The following is an 18486-nucleotide window of genomic DNA, read 5'->3' as shown; positions in this document are numbered from 1 at the left end:
GAGTAAAGGTGCTGTTGCATTCAATGTCCACATGGTGGCATATATCGCTCAAGGAAGCTGCTCTCTACTCTCAGTCAGGTTCAAGTAGGGGGCCTTCACACCCTACACAGCATTCCATCACACATTAGTCACCGCTGATCTAGCTTAATGAAGACGGTTGTCTTATAGTGCAGCTACACATTAGTTACAAAGGCACGGCTGCATCAAATTACATTTATAATGTGAAACTTAGGGGATTTCTTCAGGGAGGAGTCTTTACTTCCTACTTTTCATCTGTAAAAACAGACTGAATTTGAGTTGAGTTTTGTTCCACAGTGTTGATTTAGCAAAGTTTTATGATAAATACAGCATGATAATGGGCTGAACGTGTTGTGTGCACCAAAACAGTGATTAGTCAAGAACTACATGTTTTAAAAATCACTTGCAAAGGTTTTTTTGGAATAGTTTGGGTGGCTATGAGCCCTACCCTTAAATTACTACATTTGATACTTGAGGGATCATTCACAAGTAATTGTGAAACAGTTGCGTGTAATAACTATCAATCTAGCTATCTGCTTACTTTTTCCAGGCGTACTGTGATTTGCTGACGCTGTCTTTGGAGAAGGTAATGACTAATGTGCACCCTAGGAAAAAAAAAAAGTCTAAACATAATTGCTGACTCTGCTGTGTGTTGTTCCTCCAGAGACAGGGTAATCCCTCTGGGTGATGTGCAGCTGCAGCATTTAAAGCAGCCATGACTGACACTGAACTTCACAGAACGGTCAGTTTGAAGCGTTTGACCCTGTGAAAAATAAGCTGCGTGGTGCTTTGGTAGATCAAAGCTGATGTCATAGCCATGCAAACCTCACAAATACAAATGTTGTGACCAGTAATTGCCACTTAACTCTGGTCTCTGCTGTGGGACCCTCGACTTAAGTGTGATTGACAAAGAAAGTAGAGTTGAAGAACTGATTAACGAATGACACTGGCAGAGAGAGGCAGTTGTTAAAGAGCGAGAGGCACTTTGTGTGACTGACGAGTGGGCTAAATTACAGTGGCAGGTGATGTAATGCCAATTCAAGAGTGAAGGTAAACATTTCAGCTATCCACAGGAGGAAGTGAAAATCCAAAATGAAATGAACTGCTGCTGATTGTAACAACATTAGAGGAATAATCAGACCTGTTTGTTTTGTTGCGATTTCAAGAGTTTATGAGCCTGTGTGCCAAGACCCCAACGTGTGGTTGTTTTGTGGCAAATGACCCTCACCAAGAGTCAATATAGCCTAATCAAAACAAATGGCTTGCAATATTTTGCCCGGGAGCAGATCTTTTCTTCTCTCCTGTTGCCAAGCAACAATGCAATCTTGAATTTTTAACGTCTTTTATTTTCATTTTTGTACAAAGCTTTTTCAAGCTAAAAATGTATGGGTGGCTAGAAGCTTTGAGAGAGAGGGAAAGGGATTCAAAATCTGCGGCGCTGCACGAGAAAACGCCAACTTGGTGCAGTTCATGGTGATTCTGTGTGAATGTCACAGATGCATATATGCTTTTATATTCCTGACGTTTCTCTCCGCGTGCTCAGTCTATTAAGTTGAGGACTGGCTGCTACAAAACAGTATGTGGAATAGCAGGAGAGCGCATGTGAAGGAGAACGAGAGAGGAGAGAAGGCTGAGACGACAGCACAAAAAGGGGAACAGGGAGGAAAGCAGAAGTGATTTCAGCATCCCAGCAAGTTGCACATTCTAATCAAAGGGGAAGAGAAAGTAGGTGTGTGAGATGCGCGAGAGACTTGCCGGGGAGCTGAGAAGTCATCCAAATGACTCAAGAAAGCGGGACCTCACAGTCGGGAGTCTCAGTGGCTGAGTGACTGTAAACACCCGCAGTGGGGAGCCTGGGACTCCGCAACTTCCCTTCAGCTCAGAGTGCGTCGTGAGGAAGGAGTAACTCAGCCACTTAACTCAACATCTAACAGAGACGTGCCTTCAGACGCAGATAGGCAAATTCCATTCTGGAGCTGGAGCTATGGGGACAGTGAGTGAACTGTGTGTATCGAGCCTTCAGACGTTCTTGTGTCCAGCTGTGGAGACACATAAGCAACCTCCAGGTAAAGTCACAACTGTCAACTTTGAATTGCATGCTGGATTGCAGTAACGTAGTGTTTTGTTTTTTTTTGCTGGTTGGTTAATACGTGTTCCTTCATCACTGTAATCCTCTAACACTGAACACTAAAAAAACCCAACAATATTTCTTAGTTCCTTCTATCTGTCGGGTATCCTGTTGTTTGACAGTATACTTGTGTGACCCCTGGCATGAACACAGGGCTCCACCAAAGACGGAAACAAACAGTTGGACAGAAATAGAAGCAGCTTGCTGTGGCTCAAGTCAGCTTTCATTTAGCACCTTTTAAACCTCTGCCCTTTGCTCTCATATGCCGAGAGTGTGACATAAGCCACTTACAGTGCAGATCCAATCTCCACATTCATGAAAACGCATAGCAGATAGCGGATCCTCGCACTGTCTGACAACGCTGACACCTGAAGTGAAAATACAGCTTTTCAGTCACGTCTTCGCACCTCTGTGATAAACAGGAGTGCAGTGTTGTGTTGACAGGAGATTGCGTCCTAAACCTGGACAAATGGCTCAGTACTTTCTAGTTTGATTACACATAAAGGAGAGAGATGGCGTTACACTGGCCCTGATGTTGAGCTCACATTTCTACTTTAAATCCTCGGTGATAACACGATCAGAATAGTGATGGAGCTGATGTGTTGTTTTGGATCGGTTGTTAAGTGTTGCAGCTGTGTTAGATTTTGCTTCAGGGTGGTGGGCAGGTTTCCATTGGGAGTGTTTAAACCGTGTGCTGGCTTTGTTGGGTTGTGGTGAATCAGCTGACTGAGTGTGTACCAAGGGGAAACAGTGCTGTCTCAGTGATTTCAAAGCCCCTGAATCAGCAACAGGGTTATGTGTGAAAAGAGATGATGTCTTTTTTTTTTTTTCTTTCTTTCTTTTTCGCTTTGGATATTCAAGGGGGAAGTCGTCTGGATTGTTCTGCTGAGTTTCAGGAATTTTTGCCAACAAAACCGAAAAACATGTCAGGCCTTTTAGTGACTTACTGTAGCTTTATTGCAGGTTTGCCGTTTACATTTTCAGCCTTTTCTCAGAGATGTGGGCTGAGAGCAAAGCAACACATTGCCATGCACCTCCACTGTGACACATTTGACCTTAAACCGTGATGGCAGGCATCACATGTCAGGTCTCTTATGTTGTGATTGGGGTACTGTAAGTATTTGTGTTTCTTTTTTCTTTTTTTCAATCATGAATCACACAAATGATTCATGTGTGACTCATCTAATGGTTGTCCAGTGAGCTCAAATTGCATGAGCAACACTATAAAATCACTTAATTTACATCCAATGGACGTTGCTGTGAAAGGAGCTAATAGTAAACATAACAGAGTAGCTAAAACAAAGTTATTTTGCTGGATGACAAATCAAACTGATGTCTCAATCTTCTTTTTAACTTCCCCTTTCCATCATATTAACTGATTACAGATACAGTGTGTTCACGCCCTTTCTAACTGTAAATGCTACTGTTGGTCCAACACTGTAGTTATGTGACTCAAACATAAGCTATACTTCTTTAAAAAGTTCTGTTAATTTCATAAAGAGATTGGATATAAATGTTTCTAAATATCATCTTTCACATGGATATGGCAATAAAGCTAGATTCATCAATCGAAAAACAGCAGCAGGCCTCATATCTGAACGAGCTGAGAGAAGGTAAAAAAAAGGTGATGCTCCCACCTCTTGTTGTTTTTCAATTAACATTAAATGCCAAGAAAAAGTATATTTTTTACTTTCTGTTAATTTGTCCTAAAGTGCACTTCACATTTTCTTAAAGTGTTTGGAGATGAACTCCTAAATTTTCTTAATGATTCAGTAAATCCAATGCATATTAATCAGTAAGCTTGTGCACACGCATTACTTTACATTAAAGGACACGATGATGTCACCATACAGATCGCATATATTTTTCCTCTTCTGGAGAGTCAAGACAAAGAACATTTGTTCATTGTTAACATCTAGTCTGACGTGTTTTCGATTATTAATGAGACGTAGGAGGAGGAGTGTGTGGGTATCTAAATGGATTAAATCCACACAGCTCTAGCAACATATCATCCCTCTGGATGGATTTGGTTTCCCTGGTAGACACTTCTGTCGTGACAAATTTAATGAGAGAAACAGACTAATCAGGTCTTTATGACTGCACCGAATCCATCTGCAACAAGTCAGGTGTTTATTTAATCTTCTCTTGAGTCTGTTTATTAGTCAGACTCATGAATTATTCATTAAATATTAACAGTTCTATTGTCCACTTTCGATTGTGCTTGTTGGAGAGACCATTTAAATGCAAACTCGAGGTGACATTTGAGGTGCTTTAGCTGGAGCTCTCTGCATTTCACACCCTCCTCCTTGATATAATTTACCCACAGTTGGGTAAAATATTCAGAGGTACCCCTGGTACCTCTGAATATTTGTGCTGTGCGATGAGGTTCTTCTGTAATGTGTTGGGAGCTTCATATTTAAGTTCATTGCAATGTGACTGGTCGCCCACATTGTGCAATTTGAAATCACCTAAGTGACACTCATACTGGGGTTAGATGTGTTCTCTTATTTCAGATCTGCTCTCCCTCTCACCCAGAAAATTATAGGATACATTGATCCAAAGGTCTCATTAACCACCGCCTGCACTTACAAATGCAGAACAGTGGTTTCAAAATCAACTTGTGCAGTGAGTCATGCGCAGGGCCGCATTGCTCCAGGCTGAGCTAATACCAAAGAATGTCTCTCGTGCATGTGGTAATCGTCACGGTAACAGGATTATTTTTCATGCCTGGTGTTTACTTGTTTCTCAAGTATTTTCTCAAGAAGCACCTTTCTGGAGGTTTCTGGAGATTTTGTTTGGAAGCTACAGGCAGAGAGATACAAAGACTTTGCCACAGGTTTTCATTCTATATTGGTAAAAAGAGGGTCTCTGTTAATAATACCACTGCAACACCATGATTTCCCTTTAGCAATGAATAAATAATTATTTTGTAATCATTTATCACATAATAACCTCCAAATGTCTGGAACTATCAGGCAGATATGTAAGCAGTTGGGTAATAATGATTTACAATACACTTAACACGTTTTTTTTGTTTGTTTGTTTGTGTGTTTGTTTCTTTGTCCTCCTGTTATTCATAGAAATGATCAGCAGGGGTCACAGTTGGCATTTTTTTTTTCTTTTCTCATATTGAAAAATTTCCCACCAATTTCAAGCTAGTTTAACGACAAATGCAAATGCACATAGGAAGGAACAGCCTGTGCATCAGTTTCTTTGCACAACAACATGTGATTTCAGTTGAAAATCAATACTTAGGCACACCCAATCTTAGGCAAGAAATGACCATTTCACTGATTTTATGTCAAAATCTCAACATGACACACTTAACTTGAGTAAATTTACTTTCTCACGTACCACCACTGGAGAAAAGCTTGTAAGTGTTGGATCTGATTGTTATATTCTGTAAATACATTGACTAGTATAAGCTGGACAGAGTGATAGATGTGCAAATGTTTCCTCAACTTACTACTGACATGCATCATCACAGGCCTGTCATCAGTTAAATAGACTACTGTTAGACGACTGAGTCACTACACTCTAACACCACACTGTAATCCATGCTTATACAGAAATGCAAGCACATAGAGTATTTCCCTGCTACTGTAAATTTGTTAAACAACATTCCGTCTTGATTTTCCTAGAATTAGCACCTAGTATGCGATTTTTTTTCCCCCAATATATTCTACATTTCTGCCAAGAAGCGAGTGAAGCTCACTTTCAGTTCCACGTAGTACGTAGACAGAGGAATTGTGGGATGCTGGCTGACACCAAGGACCCTGGACAGCAAAAAACTAAACAAAAAGAAAGTTCTTCTGAGGAATGCCTCTTAGTAATTTAAACAAGAAACAAGCTACATCTTTGAACTTGTTTGAACAATATCCTATTTGATCCCAATGCAGAATTATGTTGATTATATGCTTTCATTAAACACTGCATTGACATCACATTTATTCGAGGGACACTTCTGTGTTAGGAATCAGGAATCTGCAGACAACAGTTCACTTTGTGTGTTGATATCAACTCCTGATCTAAAGGTCAAATAGCTCTCTGGTTTCATTAGTTCTGGGTTCTTAAAGGCAGATGTACTGCAGTGCTCGGGGGAATGGATGAACTAGTAACAATGAATTGAAACTTTGTGTGAACAGAGTTCATTTGACACAGGCTGCATTGTCAGTTGTTGAGTGTGTGACACACACAATTGAGGCATTCATGGGTCACAGCTTGACCATGCCATGCTGAGTTTTAGTTTCATCTTTGGAAAGGGGGTTAAATATTAGTAGTGGGTCTTGAGACCTGGGTTAATACAACTCAGTTGCCCCAGGACAGTACCTTGATCCATCAAATGCTTGAGAGAGGGGAACAAAAACAGAGAGGAGCTATTTTCTACCTCTACCTGGCCTCACATTGGCTGTGAGAGCTGCATTCCTCTTGGCTGTCCTGTATTCATGAACAGGCAGAGACAAGCTCAACTCTTTCCAATCTGAGAGCAGTACAGTGTTGCAAGTATTACAAAAAAGACAGATTTATTCACTTTTAAGAAGGGGATGGAGAGCCCTCAAAGTTTTCCCACTAGTGGAATAAGAAACGACTCCATCTTTGATCACAGGCAGCAAAGAACCTGAATGTATCGTATGTTGATGGTTGATGATTCATGAGCTTTCATTTGGAACTTTAAAGTTGTGCCAGGTATACAGCGTGTTGGTCATTCTCAGCAGGAGTTCGTGGAGCCAGTTTTACCACTACAAACAAAGCCAAACAATATGCGGTTGGGGTGTTGCTGGATTTATCTGAGTAATAATAACTGGCTTTCAAATTTTAGCAGAAGCCCTGAACCAATCCCTTTTAATGAAATCTCAAAATATGGAAGGATCAAATTAGCTGTGCAGCCCCACTTTTCAAGTCAGGATTGGTTTGTGCGGGTTCCAAATAGTTTAGGTAGATCACATGGGCTGCATGGCCGTGCCAAAGTGAGACTTTCAGTGGTGCTCCTCAGATTAAAGCAGAAACTTGTAACATTTGCTCCTGATGTGTCTTGTACACATAAATAGCATCTTATGGACAAGTTAAAAAGGTTTAAAACTTGATTTGTTAGCGGAGGGGGACTTTAAAGAGTTGCTATCATATGGATCAGGCTGTCCAGTGGGATTTAATATTCAACAGGTGTTCAGAAGTGTTTCTAAGCACTGAGTGTTGTCCCTGCCCAACACAGGTGTTGCTGCCATATTCTCCACAACGTTTTACATTTGTTTTCATGGTTGAAGCTTTCACAGCCCACGTCTGCTCTTGGCGGATGTGGTGAATCAAAAGCAACAACACGAGCAAGCTCAGCAGCAGTGAGCTGCTATGTCTGTGTGTGTCAATCACTAATTCCCTGCCCCCACTCAAGCCTGTCCCGACAACAGATCTGTGTGTGTGCGTGCGTGCGTGTGCGTGTGCGCGCGCGTGTGTTAGTGTGACAGAGCTCAAGGCAACAGGGTGGCAATGCGGGGGCGTTCTCACCGGTTAACTGCAGTTTCAGTGTTACATAAAAATTTCTGAACCCAGACCAGCACCGGAAATAGAATAACCTTGACTTCAAATTAAAAGTCTAGCTTATAAAACATGGTTTATTTGCGTTTTTTCATTTTTTGGCCTCACGCTTTATCGTCATCGTTGAAAAGGAATGAGTGCTGTCTTTTATTTGCAGTAAGTTGTGTTACATGTAATATATGCTCTGCAGGATTTTATGATTTACGTGCATTTCTATTCCTGTTACATCCAGGCCTTAGAAGATGCATGATCGCACCACTTTGTGCACCCCAGGGTGCACTCCAAGTGGATCAGTCTTGGTCATGAAGATGACTTGACTGTAGTGAGTATCGTGAATAGACTACAATATTCCAAAGAGATAGATTGGAGTATTTAGTTTTGAAAAGTATAGAAAAAGACACAGATTCTACATTAAACTGACAGAAATGCAGGTCTGAGAGAGGTTTATCTGTTACCTCAGTACTCAGTGTAGCTGGGCTACTATAAAGCTGCAAATTCTAACGTGCACAAACCTGGGTAAAATAAAGGACAGGTCAGGTCAAATATGACGGTGTTAGAATGACTAGACTTCCATGTTTCAGTAAACAGCCCCACTGCTCTGCAGTCTGTGAGTAAGCGGTGGTGGGAGAACAAAGTGAATGCAATTTAGTCATTTTCCCATCTGAAACTCCACCCACAAACCTTTCAATGTAACAACCTTGCTGTGCTGTTCTTGTCTGAGACCAGACAATTTGATCTGTTTGGATTCCATGATCTTTTTTTTTTTTTTTTTTCATCATTATTTTTCTCACTACCCAAACCTCATGACTTTAGGTGAGGGCTGATTCATAATCAAGCCTGCCTTCCAGCTCTTCATCAAAAAGCTCCGGTGCTATCTGCCCTTTTATTGTTTCCATGCAATCCACATGAATCTACCATTGGTTTTCTCGCGGGGGGACTATTTCTGCTAACTTTGAGGTGCTGGCTGTCAACACTGCATGTGTGTACACCGAAAGCCAACATGTCCCGTTTCCAATGTCCTGCGTTCTATATCTGTTTTCACTCAGCGGTTGCACCTTTTAGATGCAAAAAAAAGAAAAGAAAAGAAAGACATTCTTATTTATGCTGTTGTTCTCCTTTGGTACACACAGTCCAAACAGAGGTGGCTCAGTGCTGCATCAGCGTGCATGCAAAGATGGCAAACTGGGGCATGAAATCAGCTTGTTGACACTTACGCACACAGGCACACCAGTGGTGGATTGACTTGAACCCCACCATTCCACCTCTGTACTTTCACACAAGACGCGACGTGCATAAAGGGGCATCTGACCCGCTTTGAAGCAGACTATGTGAAAAGTTCTAATCTCTAAAGGAAAGCATGTCATGTCATTATTTCATTTTTTTTCTGTTGCTGTGACTGTTTCCTCATCCACATTCCACGTTAATGTTGCTTTGAGCGACACAAAGTCCTCAGTCTCGGAACCAGCTCTGCATTTTTTTATTTAGGGTCCCTGTGAAAACGCCGGAGTAGCATCCGACCCTCAAACTAAGATGTGCTGAGCCATTATTTCATTAAAACCAGTTTCAACAAGTCAGCTGGAGTGTCGCGCTGAAACGCGCCCTTTAGTGTGAAAGGCGTAGCCGGAAGCACGTTGTTTCCATCTTGTTTGACTTGACAGTAGCTCAATCCGAGGGAAGGCTGGTTAAAGTCCGTCCAGGATTTTCACACCACTCCCTTGAGCTTGTCAGTAGAAACGCGCTTCCTCTGCCGAGGCGGTTGTATCGCTGTAGACTTCGCAAACTTTGACGTGAAAACCCTAAAGCCCAGTACATTCATCGCACGGCAGTAAACGACAAAGTTTCGGCTCGTGGAAACCTCCAGAAACTTTATTTGAGAACGGTTGAGACGCAGTCAGCATGGTGTTGAAATCCGAAGACGGAGTGGGTGAGTGAAGGAGAAACCGTCTTACTTCGACCCGCATCGATCCGACGGCTGCCGGGCCCTATGAGTTGTTGGGGAAACACGGTTAAGTTGCTGTTGACTTTGTAGACTTAAACCTCCAAATATTCAGACTGCTGCTTCTGGCCTTGTTTACAGTGCATCACTCTGCCAGTGTTACTGCGACCACGTTATGTCTTGGGTCAACTTGGCCCGTGTTCATTGCTCTGTTTGCCCAGTTTCAGAGCACATGCTAAAAAAGGAGGTTGAAGAACATAATGTAGCTGGATTTCTTGTGTTGTCAATGTACAGTTAGGTGGTCCGATTCATGCCTGCCCGCCCTTTTTCCAGTGACATGATCAGATTTGAGCGCATATTTTTTACAGAATTATAAAATATTATAGATATAAAGCTACAGAATTGTAGCTTTATACTTTTGGGATTCTGTTTTAGCGCTATGTTGAACAGCCTGAACCTCAGTGAAGGTCTTCACTGTCATTTCTTTCACTGGATACTGAGCAACAGGTGTGACAGCAGACAGACACCCACAGTGTCAGCATAATTGCAGTTCGACTTTCAGTGTCCCTCCTGTTGAAAAGATGGCAATGTTACCCCCAGAAGCTCATTCCACAACTCTAATGCCACAACTGTGCTGCATGCTGGTTGTAGTTCTCTTACTTTGGATGATAGCTGAGAGTGTTATTGCAGAGTAAAAATGAGCGTGCAGCCTTTGGTGTGAAACAGAAGGCCTGTGTTGCTGGGCCTGGCAGCATTAATTAGCACCCTTGACTTGCGTCACTGTTAATCATGTTGGATAACGGTGGTCTGGCTGCCTTCACTCCTTTGTTCTGCTGAACATCTCTTCCCTCAGCGGTCGTGGCTCGGCCTGGCTGGCACACTGCTGCCTTGTTTTCGCAGGCAGCGAGACTCAGGAGCAAGTCGATTCCTTTTTTGAGTTAATTTGTCTCTGCCACTTAGAGGTGGGTGGTCTGGGAAGTCAAAGTAGTTGTCACTAATGGTTCCCTAATGAGTGGTGCTGAAAGCTCTAATGGGCCCAGTTGTACGGTGCACCCTGCCTGGCACTGATGCCTTGGCAGTTTGATAATCGTCATCATCTCCCCCATAATCATATTGTAGCCTTCTTTCTGCATCAGTTGCGGCCTTTCTCTCCTGTCAGACCATCATTCACTCAGTGCAGTTAGTGATGTAATGGGAATTGGACTTGTAGTACAGAGCAGTGGGGTATTGTTGTAAGTTTGGTGCCTAACAGCTCAGTAATACATATTCAGGGCAGAGGCGTAGCCGACCGCTGTGACATGAGAGTATTTAAGTCACCTGGAAGCACTCGCTGAGAGCACAACATATGTAAAAATCTCAAGTTATGTGTCAGGAAAGCCTTATGCTTGTTCAAATGATGTGATATCAACCTGGAAAATGTCTGATCTTAAAGATGCTGGGAGCTCACACCCAAAACTGGCATTAGGTACAGGACGTTGTCGGGTTATTCCTTGCAGTGTTTCATAGTCCCATCCCGGTTCAAACGCATCCTGAAATCTTTTTTACCCTCTCACATGTGTGACACCTTTCACGAAACCTTGGTGACGAGACGACCAACACATTTTCCCCAGTTATTTTTTATTTTTTAATAACAGTTCAAAATTGGTCTAATTATTTGGTGTTTATGTCAAGAGGTAAGAAGTCTGGAAAGTTATTTCTTAAACTGGGCCCCCACGTGATTGTTATTTGTAGTTATGCAGCTGAATCGGGTCTAAAGCTGACTGAAGTATGAATTTAGTGGCATGTATCAGTGTCAGAGCAACAACGGTAGAATTTACCGGCCGAGCTCTTCGTGCCACTGCATTAATGTCAACGTGCAGATCTGTGAGAGGTCCTGAAGTGCATGTTCCTGGTCTGAAGCATTTAACTGGTGTTAAGTTTGCATGTATCTGTTTTTCATAGTCGGAAAGGTTTTGAATCTACACACATACATCTGAGCTTCGGTTTTTCTTCCTCCAGGAATGAAAATCTGTCACTTTCACCTCTGTCTTTGTCTTCTGGTCCTGCACCTTTTTTTTTTTTTTTTGCATACAGCTGATTACTTTACTCATCTCTCAAAGCATTTATGTGTCTTGACTTTCAGGTTTGTCATCAGCAGGTAAAGACATGCCTCTCGTTCTTTTCCGCATACGAGACCAAACACCCCGTGATCTTTTGTTGATAAGGTGTTAGAAATTTTAAACGGCAGCTGGGAGCAACTCCAAAGAAAAAGCATTTGAAAGGAGTTGTCGGGGTTATGAGTAAAATGGCTGTGGAGCAGATCAGGCTTTATAAAGACTCAAGTACTGCTCGCTGAGGCAGTTCAGCATTATTTGTTCATAACTTTTCAGCCATGGCTCTTTTCTTCAACATTATGCTCTTTCTTACTTGGGAAAAGCTTGTTGTTTTTTTTTTGTTGTTTTTGCAGATGTGATCTCTCGCACTGATTTAATTATTATTTTTTTTAGCAAATGATAGTTATAGTCTGTATTTGAGTCTATTGTTTCTTTTAGTGACAAATAAGGCGTTGAGAAATTGCTTGCACCATGGAGACTTTGTCAGCATGACAAACAGTTGAGCAATGCTGAGGTGCATTGCTGCTTTGCTTGAGGGGTTTTGCAGCCCCTGGTGTTGGTGCATTGTTTCGAACATGCAGTGGAAGATGGATGCAGGGATTCTGTGTAAAATATCCATTCTTTCACCTCAGGAAGAAGAAAGAATGGCTATTTTATTGCCTTTCTCTGAGCTTTAGTAGGTCAAACCTAAGCTTTCACTCCTCCACTTATCGAAGAGAGCAGCTCACAAACAGGAAGCCAAGAGTTCGACGGTATGCTTGAAAGGAAGTGACATCCTACACACACAAAAAGTGAGACAAAAATAAAGATGCCGAAAGGACTGCAACTACATTTTTATGGAAGTTGAATACGCAAAGGTTGTGTAGCTCTCTCAGCTTTCCCATCATGTGTTTAGGACGTGTGGTCAATTGGGAAGAGAGGATGTTGACAATAGGACAGCCCCGATAAGAATCAAGGCTAACGGCATCAGAAGACAAAGGCATGCACTGTGGGAAGAAACGGCACTTCCGCTTCTGAGGGAAAACATAGTGAAGCCTTAGACTGCGGCCCATCAAAACAATTATTACCAAAAACACAGAAAGCAGATTAATAAAGAAAGCTGCCCCTTTGTGTTTCTAATGATGTATTGTTCAGGTAAGTGTGTGTGTGTGTGTGTGTGTGTATGCCTCTGCAGGATGTTTGTGCTGTTGAGCCATCTGTGTGTTTGCTTTAGACTGGAGCTGTACAGTGGCAGGCCTAACTATACATTCACCAGAACAGTTCCCACCCACCCACATCCTCTGGTCCTGACATTCCTGCGCTGACTCTAAACCGCGTTGGGATATGACGTCGGAGGAGGCACGGCCTCATTTCTGTTGAAGAAGCTTTCTTTTGTGGCAATTCTTTTTAAGTCTTTATTGTAGCTTATTTATGAAATGCTGCCTTCTTTTACCTCAGGTCATTGCTGAAAAAAAGTATCCAACTTAAACAACCTCAAAAATTTTGTTTATGCTTTTAAATACATATGTCCCCAAACCCTGAATGTGTCTTTTAAACCCTTTGATGAGGGGTCACAAGCTAAAAAAGGCCAGGGAAGCACACTGTGTAATGAACAGGGGCTTTATACATAGTTACTTTTTGATCCTGATATTTAGGCTCGCACTTTGTTCTGTGTTTTCCTAAGAAAAAGAATCTTTGTAAGCATGTTTGATCTTGAACTGCATTTTCTTTTTTAAATACACAGCACATACGAATTGTATATGTTGTTTTTAACACTTCACTCGACATCTGAATTCATTATTATCTCTTCAGACAGTTGTTTGTATGGAAAACGGAACCTCTTTCTCTTTTAATGGAAAATATATGCAGGTGAGCGTCTTTATTATTCCGATGACTTTTTCAGACCATCTCGAGACAGTTGCTATTACCACATAAATATCCCACATAATGCCGGATAAAGTAGTGTTTGACATTAGAGCTGGCTATAACTTCTCTAATGCCTGGATCCCATGCTGACACCAGGTGGAGGAAGCTCTGTAACTCTAGGGTGGCAGAGTCTAGCCAGCACAGCAGAGGGCTCCACGTTGACTCATCTGACTCCACTCAGACATGAGGCGAGCTCTTACGTCTGCTCTGTGCAGCAGACACACCCGGCACAAGTGTACAGTCATGCTCCAAAAACACAGACTTACAAGGAGGAAAGCTGGGAACTGTCTCTTAATGAGTATCAATATCCTCAGGATTACACTCACACACTTGCCATAATAAAAACACAGAATTGTCTCCAGCACAGAAACTAAAGTTTTGGAGGTGATCGTGTCAGTATGACCGGCCACATGACTGGTCAGGAGAGTTTAAGACGAGCTTGAATCGCTGACTCATAACAACAGCTCACACTTGAATTTATGACTTGCTCGATGAGTGGAAGAGTAGTGTTGGCCATTTGGTTTAACATTTTATCTTGAAATATTTCCCAACTGTGGGTCGGCCACAGCATCAGTAAATGTTTGCTGGTGTAATCAATGGTTTTAATGGTTTGAGGATATAAATGATCGCCACCGTATCATATCATTCATGAGCTGTGATATAAATCAGTAAGTGCAACTCTGCCACAAAGAAATAAAATCTGAACACAGTTTGAAAACATGCTGCTTGTGTAGCCTCAGTGCAATGTATGTAATCACTGGCACAAAGAAAAGCTATGATGTTATAGCTACATCTGCCTGTATGGTTGTCCCATACTGTTTAGCCTTGGTGATGTGTGTTCTTGTTAGAGAGGAGGCAGCAGAGAAAGGAATGACCGCTGGGTGGAGCCTCCATGTTAATGGTTGTGACAGCTCAGAGCGTGTAGAGGGAGGGAGGGAGAGGAGGGAGTGAGGAAGTGAGTAAGGCTCCTTCTCAAATGGATTGTGTCAGTGTCAGTGTGCTGCGAGCAGGCTGATAGCTGTGCAGCTGAGGAAAATTCAACAGTGTCTCTTCCCGGCTGGGGAGCAGGCTCCTTCCCTCTGCTGCTTGAAATGTGGATGTCTGACTGGCTTACAATGAGCGATGGGACCTAAGAGAAGAGGGGACAGCTGGGTCTATGTTTTTTTAGACATCAAGGTGGAGTGAAAAGAAGAAGAGGAGCTCTGTGGAAAGAAAGAAAGTGACTGGAGAGTTTCTTATTCAGGTTTGCACTGAATTTTATTTGTTTGGTTCATTTACTCCCCCAAAACACTGTTTGTGTACTCTGAGACCCCCCCAACCTTGGTATGCTTTCATTGTATTAGACCGTGTTAAATGAATTATGCTGGAGATGATGCATGTTGCACCCTTGTGAAGTCCAGGGAATGAAGCTTCAATGACTTGGGTATTGGTGTAGCAGTGTGTCATCAATGGGGATGTGGTGGCGCAGATGCATTTTGTCTGACTTCATATGATCGTGCATGTTAGCAATAAGTGCATAAGTTGTCCCAGCGACTAAGCCCGCATGTAGAAGTAAGGTAGGAGTTTATCATCATAAGGATACATTATGGATAAATGGGATGATAACTTATCATAGCTTCAGGAAGCAAGGACTCAGCAAAGTTAAAACCGAGCATGCCGTAGACCTCAGCCTCTGTGTTTGGGCCTTGTGGAGGAACGATGCTGCTTGCAGACACAAAGGGAGAGCTGTGATCATCCCACCACTCTTCCCACTGTCTCTGTGTTCCCCTGCCATTCGCCTTCCCACGCCTCCCTGGCTAAACACAAGGCTCCTTCTCCTCCCTCAGACCCCCTTCACCTTCTCCTGCCCACAGGTTGGATGCTCCTTAGAAGTTTGATCCATAACTGGTGCTCCTTTTGAGAATGGCGATGGATGTTTTTTTTTTTAATATGTTTGTGGTGTAGTGAATCGGGAGGTCATAGATGGACAAGTTCCTCTGGGTGACCACATCAATGGCTGGAATTCCTTAGCTCTGCTTTGTTCTATGATTTGTGGTACAAGAGTTTTATATTTGTGTATGTGTGTGCATGTGTGTGTGTTTGTATGTAGTCTGTATGTTAGAGAGCACCCTTGGGATTTGTTTTAGTAATGAGATTCAATCTTAGATCAGAGATCAGTAGTTATAGTTCATATTTCAAGTAATATGTTTGCTGTTAAAGCAGCTAAAAGCTAGAAGGAGCAGAAAGCTTTTTTTTTTTTTTCTTTCGTCCATCACAGCAAACAGTATTGATTAATTCTGCATGTTTTGCGCTGAATGCATTAAACCTAATCATGAAGTAGACTGCCTCTTCTTACTGTTGGGCTAGTTATTGGTTCTGGCAAGGGGGTCGATTGATTGGAGCCTCCAGGGACCTTGGAGATGGAGGGTGCCTTTTAGCAAGTTTTAAAGAAACTATTAGTGCCACTATAGAGAAATCTGCATCAACTGCCTTAAAGGCGCAGAGAAGGCTTGATTAACTGCTTCAAAAGCTTGATGAAGTGATGTTTTCAGTTACCTTTTTTTAATGATAATTTTGGCTCAAGTGGGAATTAAAATGGATAGAAAAGGGAGACGGGAGGAAGAGTCAAGAAACATGATAAAGTAGGAAGAGGAGGAGGGTAATCAAGCTCAATGGATAGTGCACTGGGGGTCAGGCAGAGGTGTTTCCTTAGAAATATATTAAGAAAAAATTTAAGACGCAAAACAAATGATTACAGTGGGGCAATTGTTTCTTCCATTGTCATTTATTTGCTTCCATCACTGTGTGTACTTGAAGCAAACGTAATCAGAGTAGATTTGTGTCTCTGCATATTCGCTCCCTCAGCAGATTTTAGGCAGTGTTGCGATGCAAACATATTCACTCATATCTCCATCTGCTGCTGTGAACCATCAAAACAAAAATTATTCATGCATCTTCAGTCCTTTAACCCTTCAAGATACACAGCCATAGATGTTTATGGTGGAACAAACTGTCTTTTTTCAGCTAAGTTTCTGATGTTTGTGTCTGCTAGAAATCATCTAGTCTTAGTGCATGTATGCATATCTATCTATCTCTATCACTAGATATATATAATATTCTTGAGTTATTGAGTGCTGAGAGGTGCTTCCTAATTTGGGTCACATCTGCAGGGAGGAGGGGCTGTTAAATCCTACAAGCACAGAGAATTCTAATTTCCTTATTTTCCAAGGAGAATTCTTCAGTGATCTAGGTGGAAATGAGATGTCTGCCTTTTATGCCAGGATGGCAATCAGTATGTGTATTTGTGGGTTCTGCCGCTGTGGGAGAGGGAACTTTAATTGCTATCTCCCTTGATGTCCCCTCCCTGGTGCTCTCTGCTGATCCAGCCTTCACTAAAAACAGCTTTGTCCTTGTAGAAGCTCCTCAGATCCTCACAGAGGCGAAACATAAGGACATGTATACAGTTGTTTGACAAAAGGGACTCACGGCTCAAATGGAGGGGTATTTGGGTGAGTTAAAAAGTTCAAAAGCGCAGTAAAAGTACTGCAATTTCAGTGTAGAAAGCAGTCTAAAGCAGGCAGAGTGCTGCAGTGCTGAAGAAGGCACCTTCATTACTCTCAAAGGGAAAGTATTGATTGTTTGAGTCATAAATCTGAATTTAGTAGAGGACGTGTGTGATGGAGGCCAGGACACAACTTGGATTATACTTTCCCCGGTTTAGCAAATGAATGCTTGTGCCAATGTTTTATCAGATCAGATTTTATTTTTTTCTTCGCAAAGTTTTTGTTATATTTGTCAATCTTTTATTAAAGTTTCAATTGAGTTCAATTCCATTCAGTTTTATTTATATAACGCCAAATCACAACAAATGTCATCTCGAGGCACTTCTAAGATACAGTTGAATTCAAGCCAGTTACAGTCCAATTCTTTGTAATCCAAACACAATCAAATCCAGTTCATTAAATTTCAGATTAGTCCAATTCATACAGACCTAATAAAAACTGGACTTTGTCAGCAAAGCCTATCTAAAGTGCCTGTTTATTTTATTTCATTAAATCTATTACTTTGTTTTTGTTTGTATTTTGGTTTAATAAGCTTGTTAATTGAAAACAAATAGGTCCAGTGACCTTTGTTGTAGTAGAGATTCTCAGTGAACGTTAGAGTTTGGACACAGTGGGTGTTGATGGTTAGATGTGAAACAAAAAACAAGTTGCTGATTCATGTCAGTGTCAAGAACAGTGGGGAAACGCAGTGTGCCAGCATCAGTGTATGGGCGCCACACAAGGATTACATGAGCGAATGTGACTGTAACCTGGTCTATGTGCATGGCTACGCTCATGCACGCCTTCATGTGCATGTCTATGTAATTCCCCGGTGTCAGTCCCTGAAGATGGGGCAATCCGCTGTTTCTCTTTCAGCTTGTGGGAATCACTTCACGTAGGCTCACTCTATTCTCCATCTCAGGCATCTGAGAGTCACATGAAATCAGAATTGAGAACGGAACAGAAAACTCCATAATTTCCCTTAAATAAACATTAAAAAAAATAATTAATAATCTTGCATCAGAAAATTTGTCTTGTGGCTTTTCTAAAAACGGATACTCCTAATCAACCTGTAACTGCCTCGTTTACCTTTCTTCTTTCTTCTTTCATTTCCTGTCTTTTTCTGATGACAGCCACTTTCCATTGGCAAGGTTTTGCAGAATGAGTCGAGCAACACTGTAAAACAGAGAGGAGACGTTTCTCAGCATTTGTGTAAGTGGATGGGCTCCCCCCTCCTCTGCTCTTCTTTTGAAAGTGACACCCACTCTGTGCCCACCTCTGGCACATTTGTGGGTGGGGTCTTCCCCTCCCCTGATCTGGTCTTGAATATTTTGGTTGGAGCAAGGAGGGCCAGCT

At 42.0% G+C, this 18486-nt stretch overlaps 1 protein-coding gene across 4 annotated transcripts in view; it reads left to right on the top strand.

Moving 5' to 3' along the window:
* The window catches only part of cyth1a (cytohesin 1a), a 37059-nt gene that overhangs the window by 2894 nt on the left and 15679 nt on the right, over window positions 1-18486 (top strand). Inside the window, exon 1 of one of the 4 annotated variants that reach the window (XM_075454872.1) lies at window positions 1589-2084. The exons of 1 other annotated variant lie outside the window; for it this stretch is intronic. In XM_075454872.1, the coding sequence (XP_075310987.1) occupies window positions 2003-2084 (82 nt within the window). In that variant the 5' untranslated portion in view covers window positions 1589-2002. Of the gene's footprint in view, window positions 1-1588; window positions 2085-9352; window positions 9600-14603; window positions 14853-18486 lie in introns of those variants that run through there. 2 more of the 4 variants (XM_075454873.1, XM_075454875.1) reach the window with 2 other exon arrangements.

Source organism: Odontesthes bonariensis, chromosome 21 (genome assembly GCF_027942865.1).
Source record: "Odontesthes bonariensis isolate fOdoBon6 chromosome 21, fOdoBon6.hap1, whole genome shotgun sequence".
Lineage (NCBI taxonomy): Eukaryota > Metazoa > Chordata > Actinopteri > Atheriniformes > Atherinopsidae > Odontesthes > Odontesthes bonariensis.
This window is presented reverse-complemented; position numbering and strand designations above follow the sequence as displayed.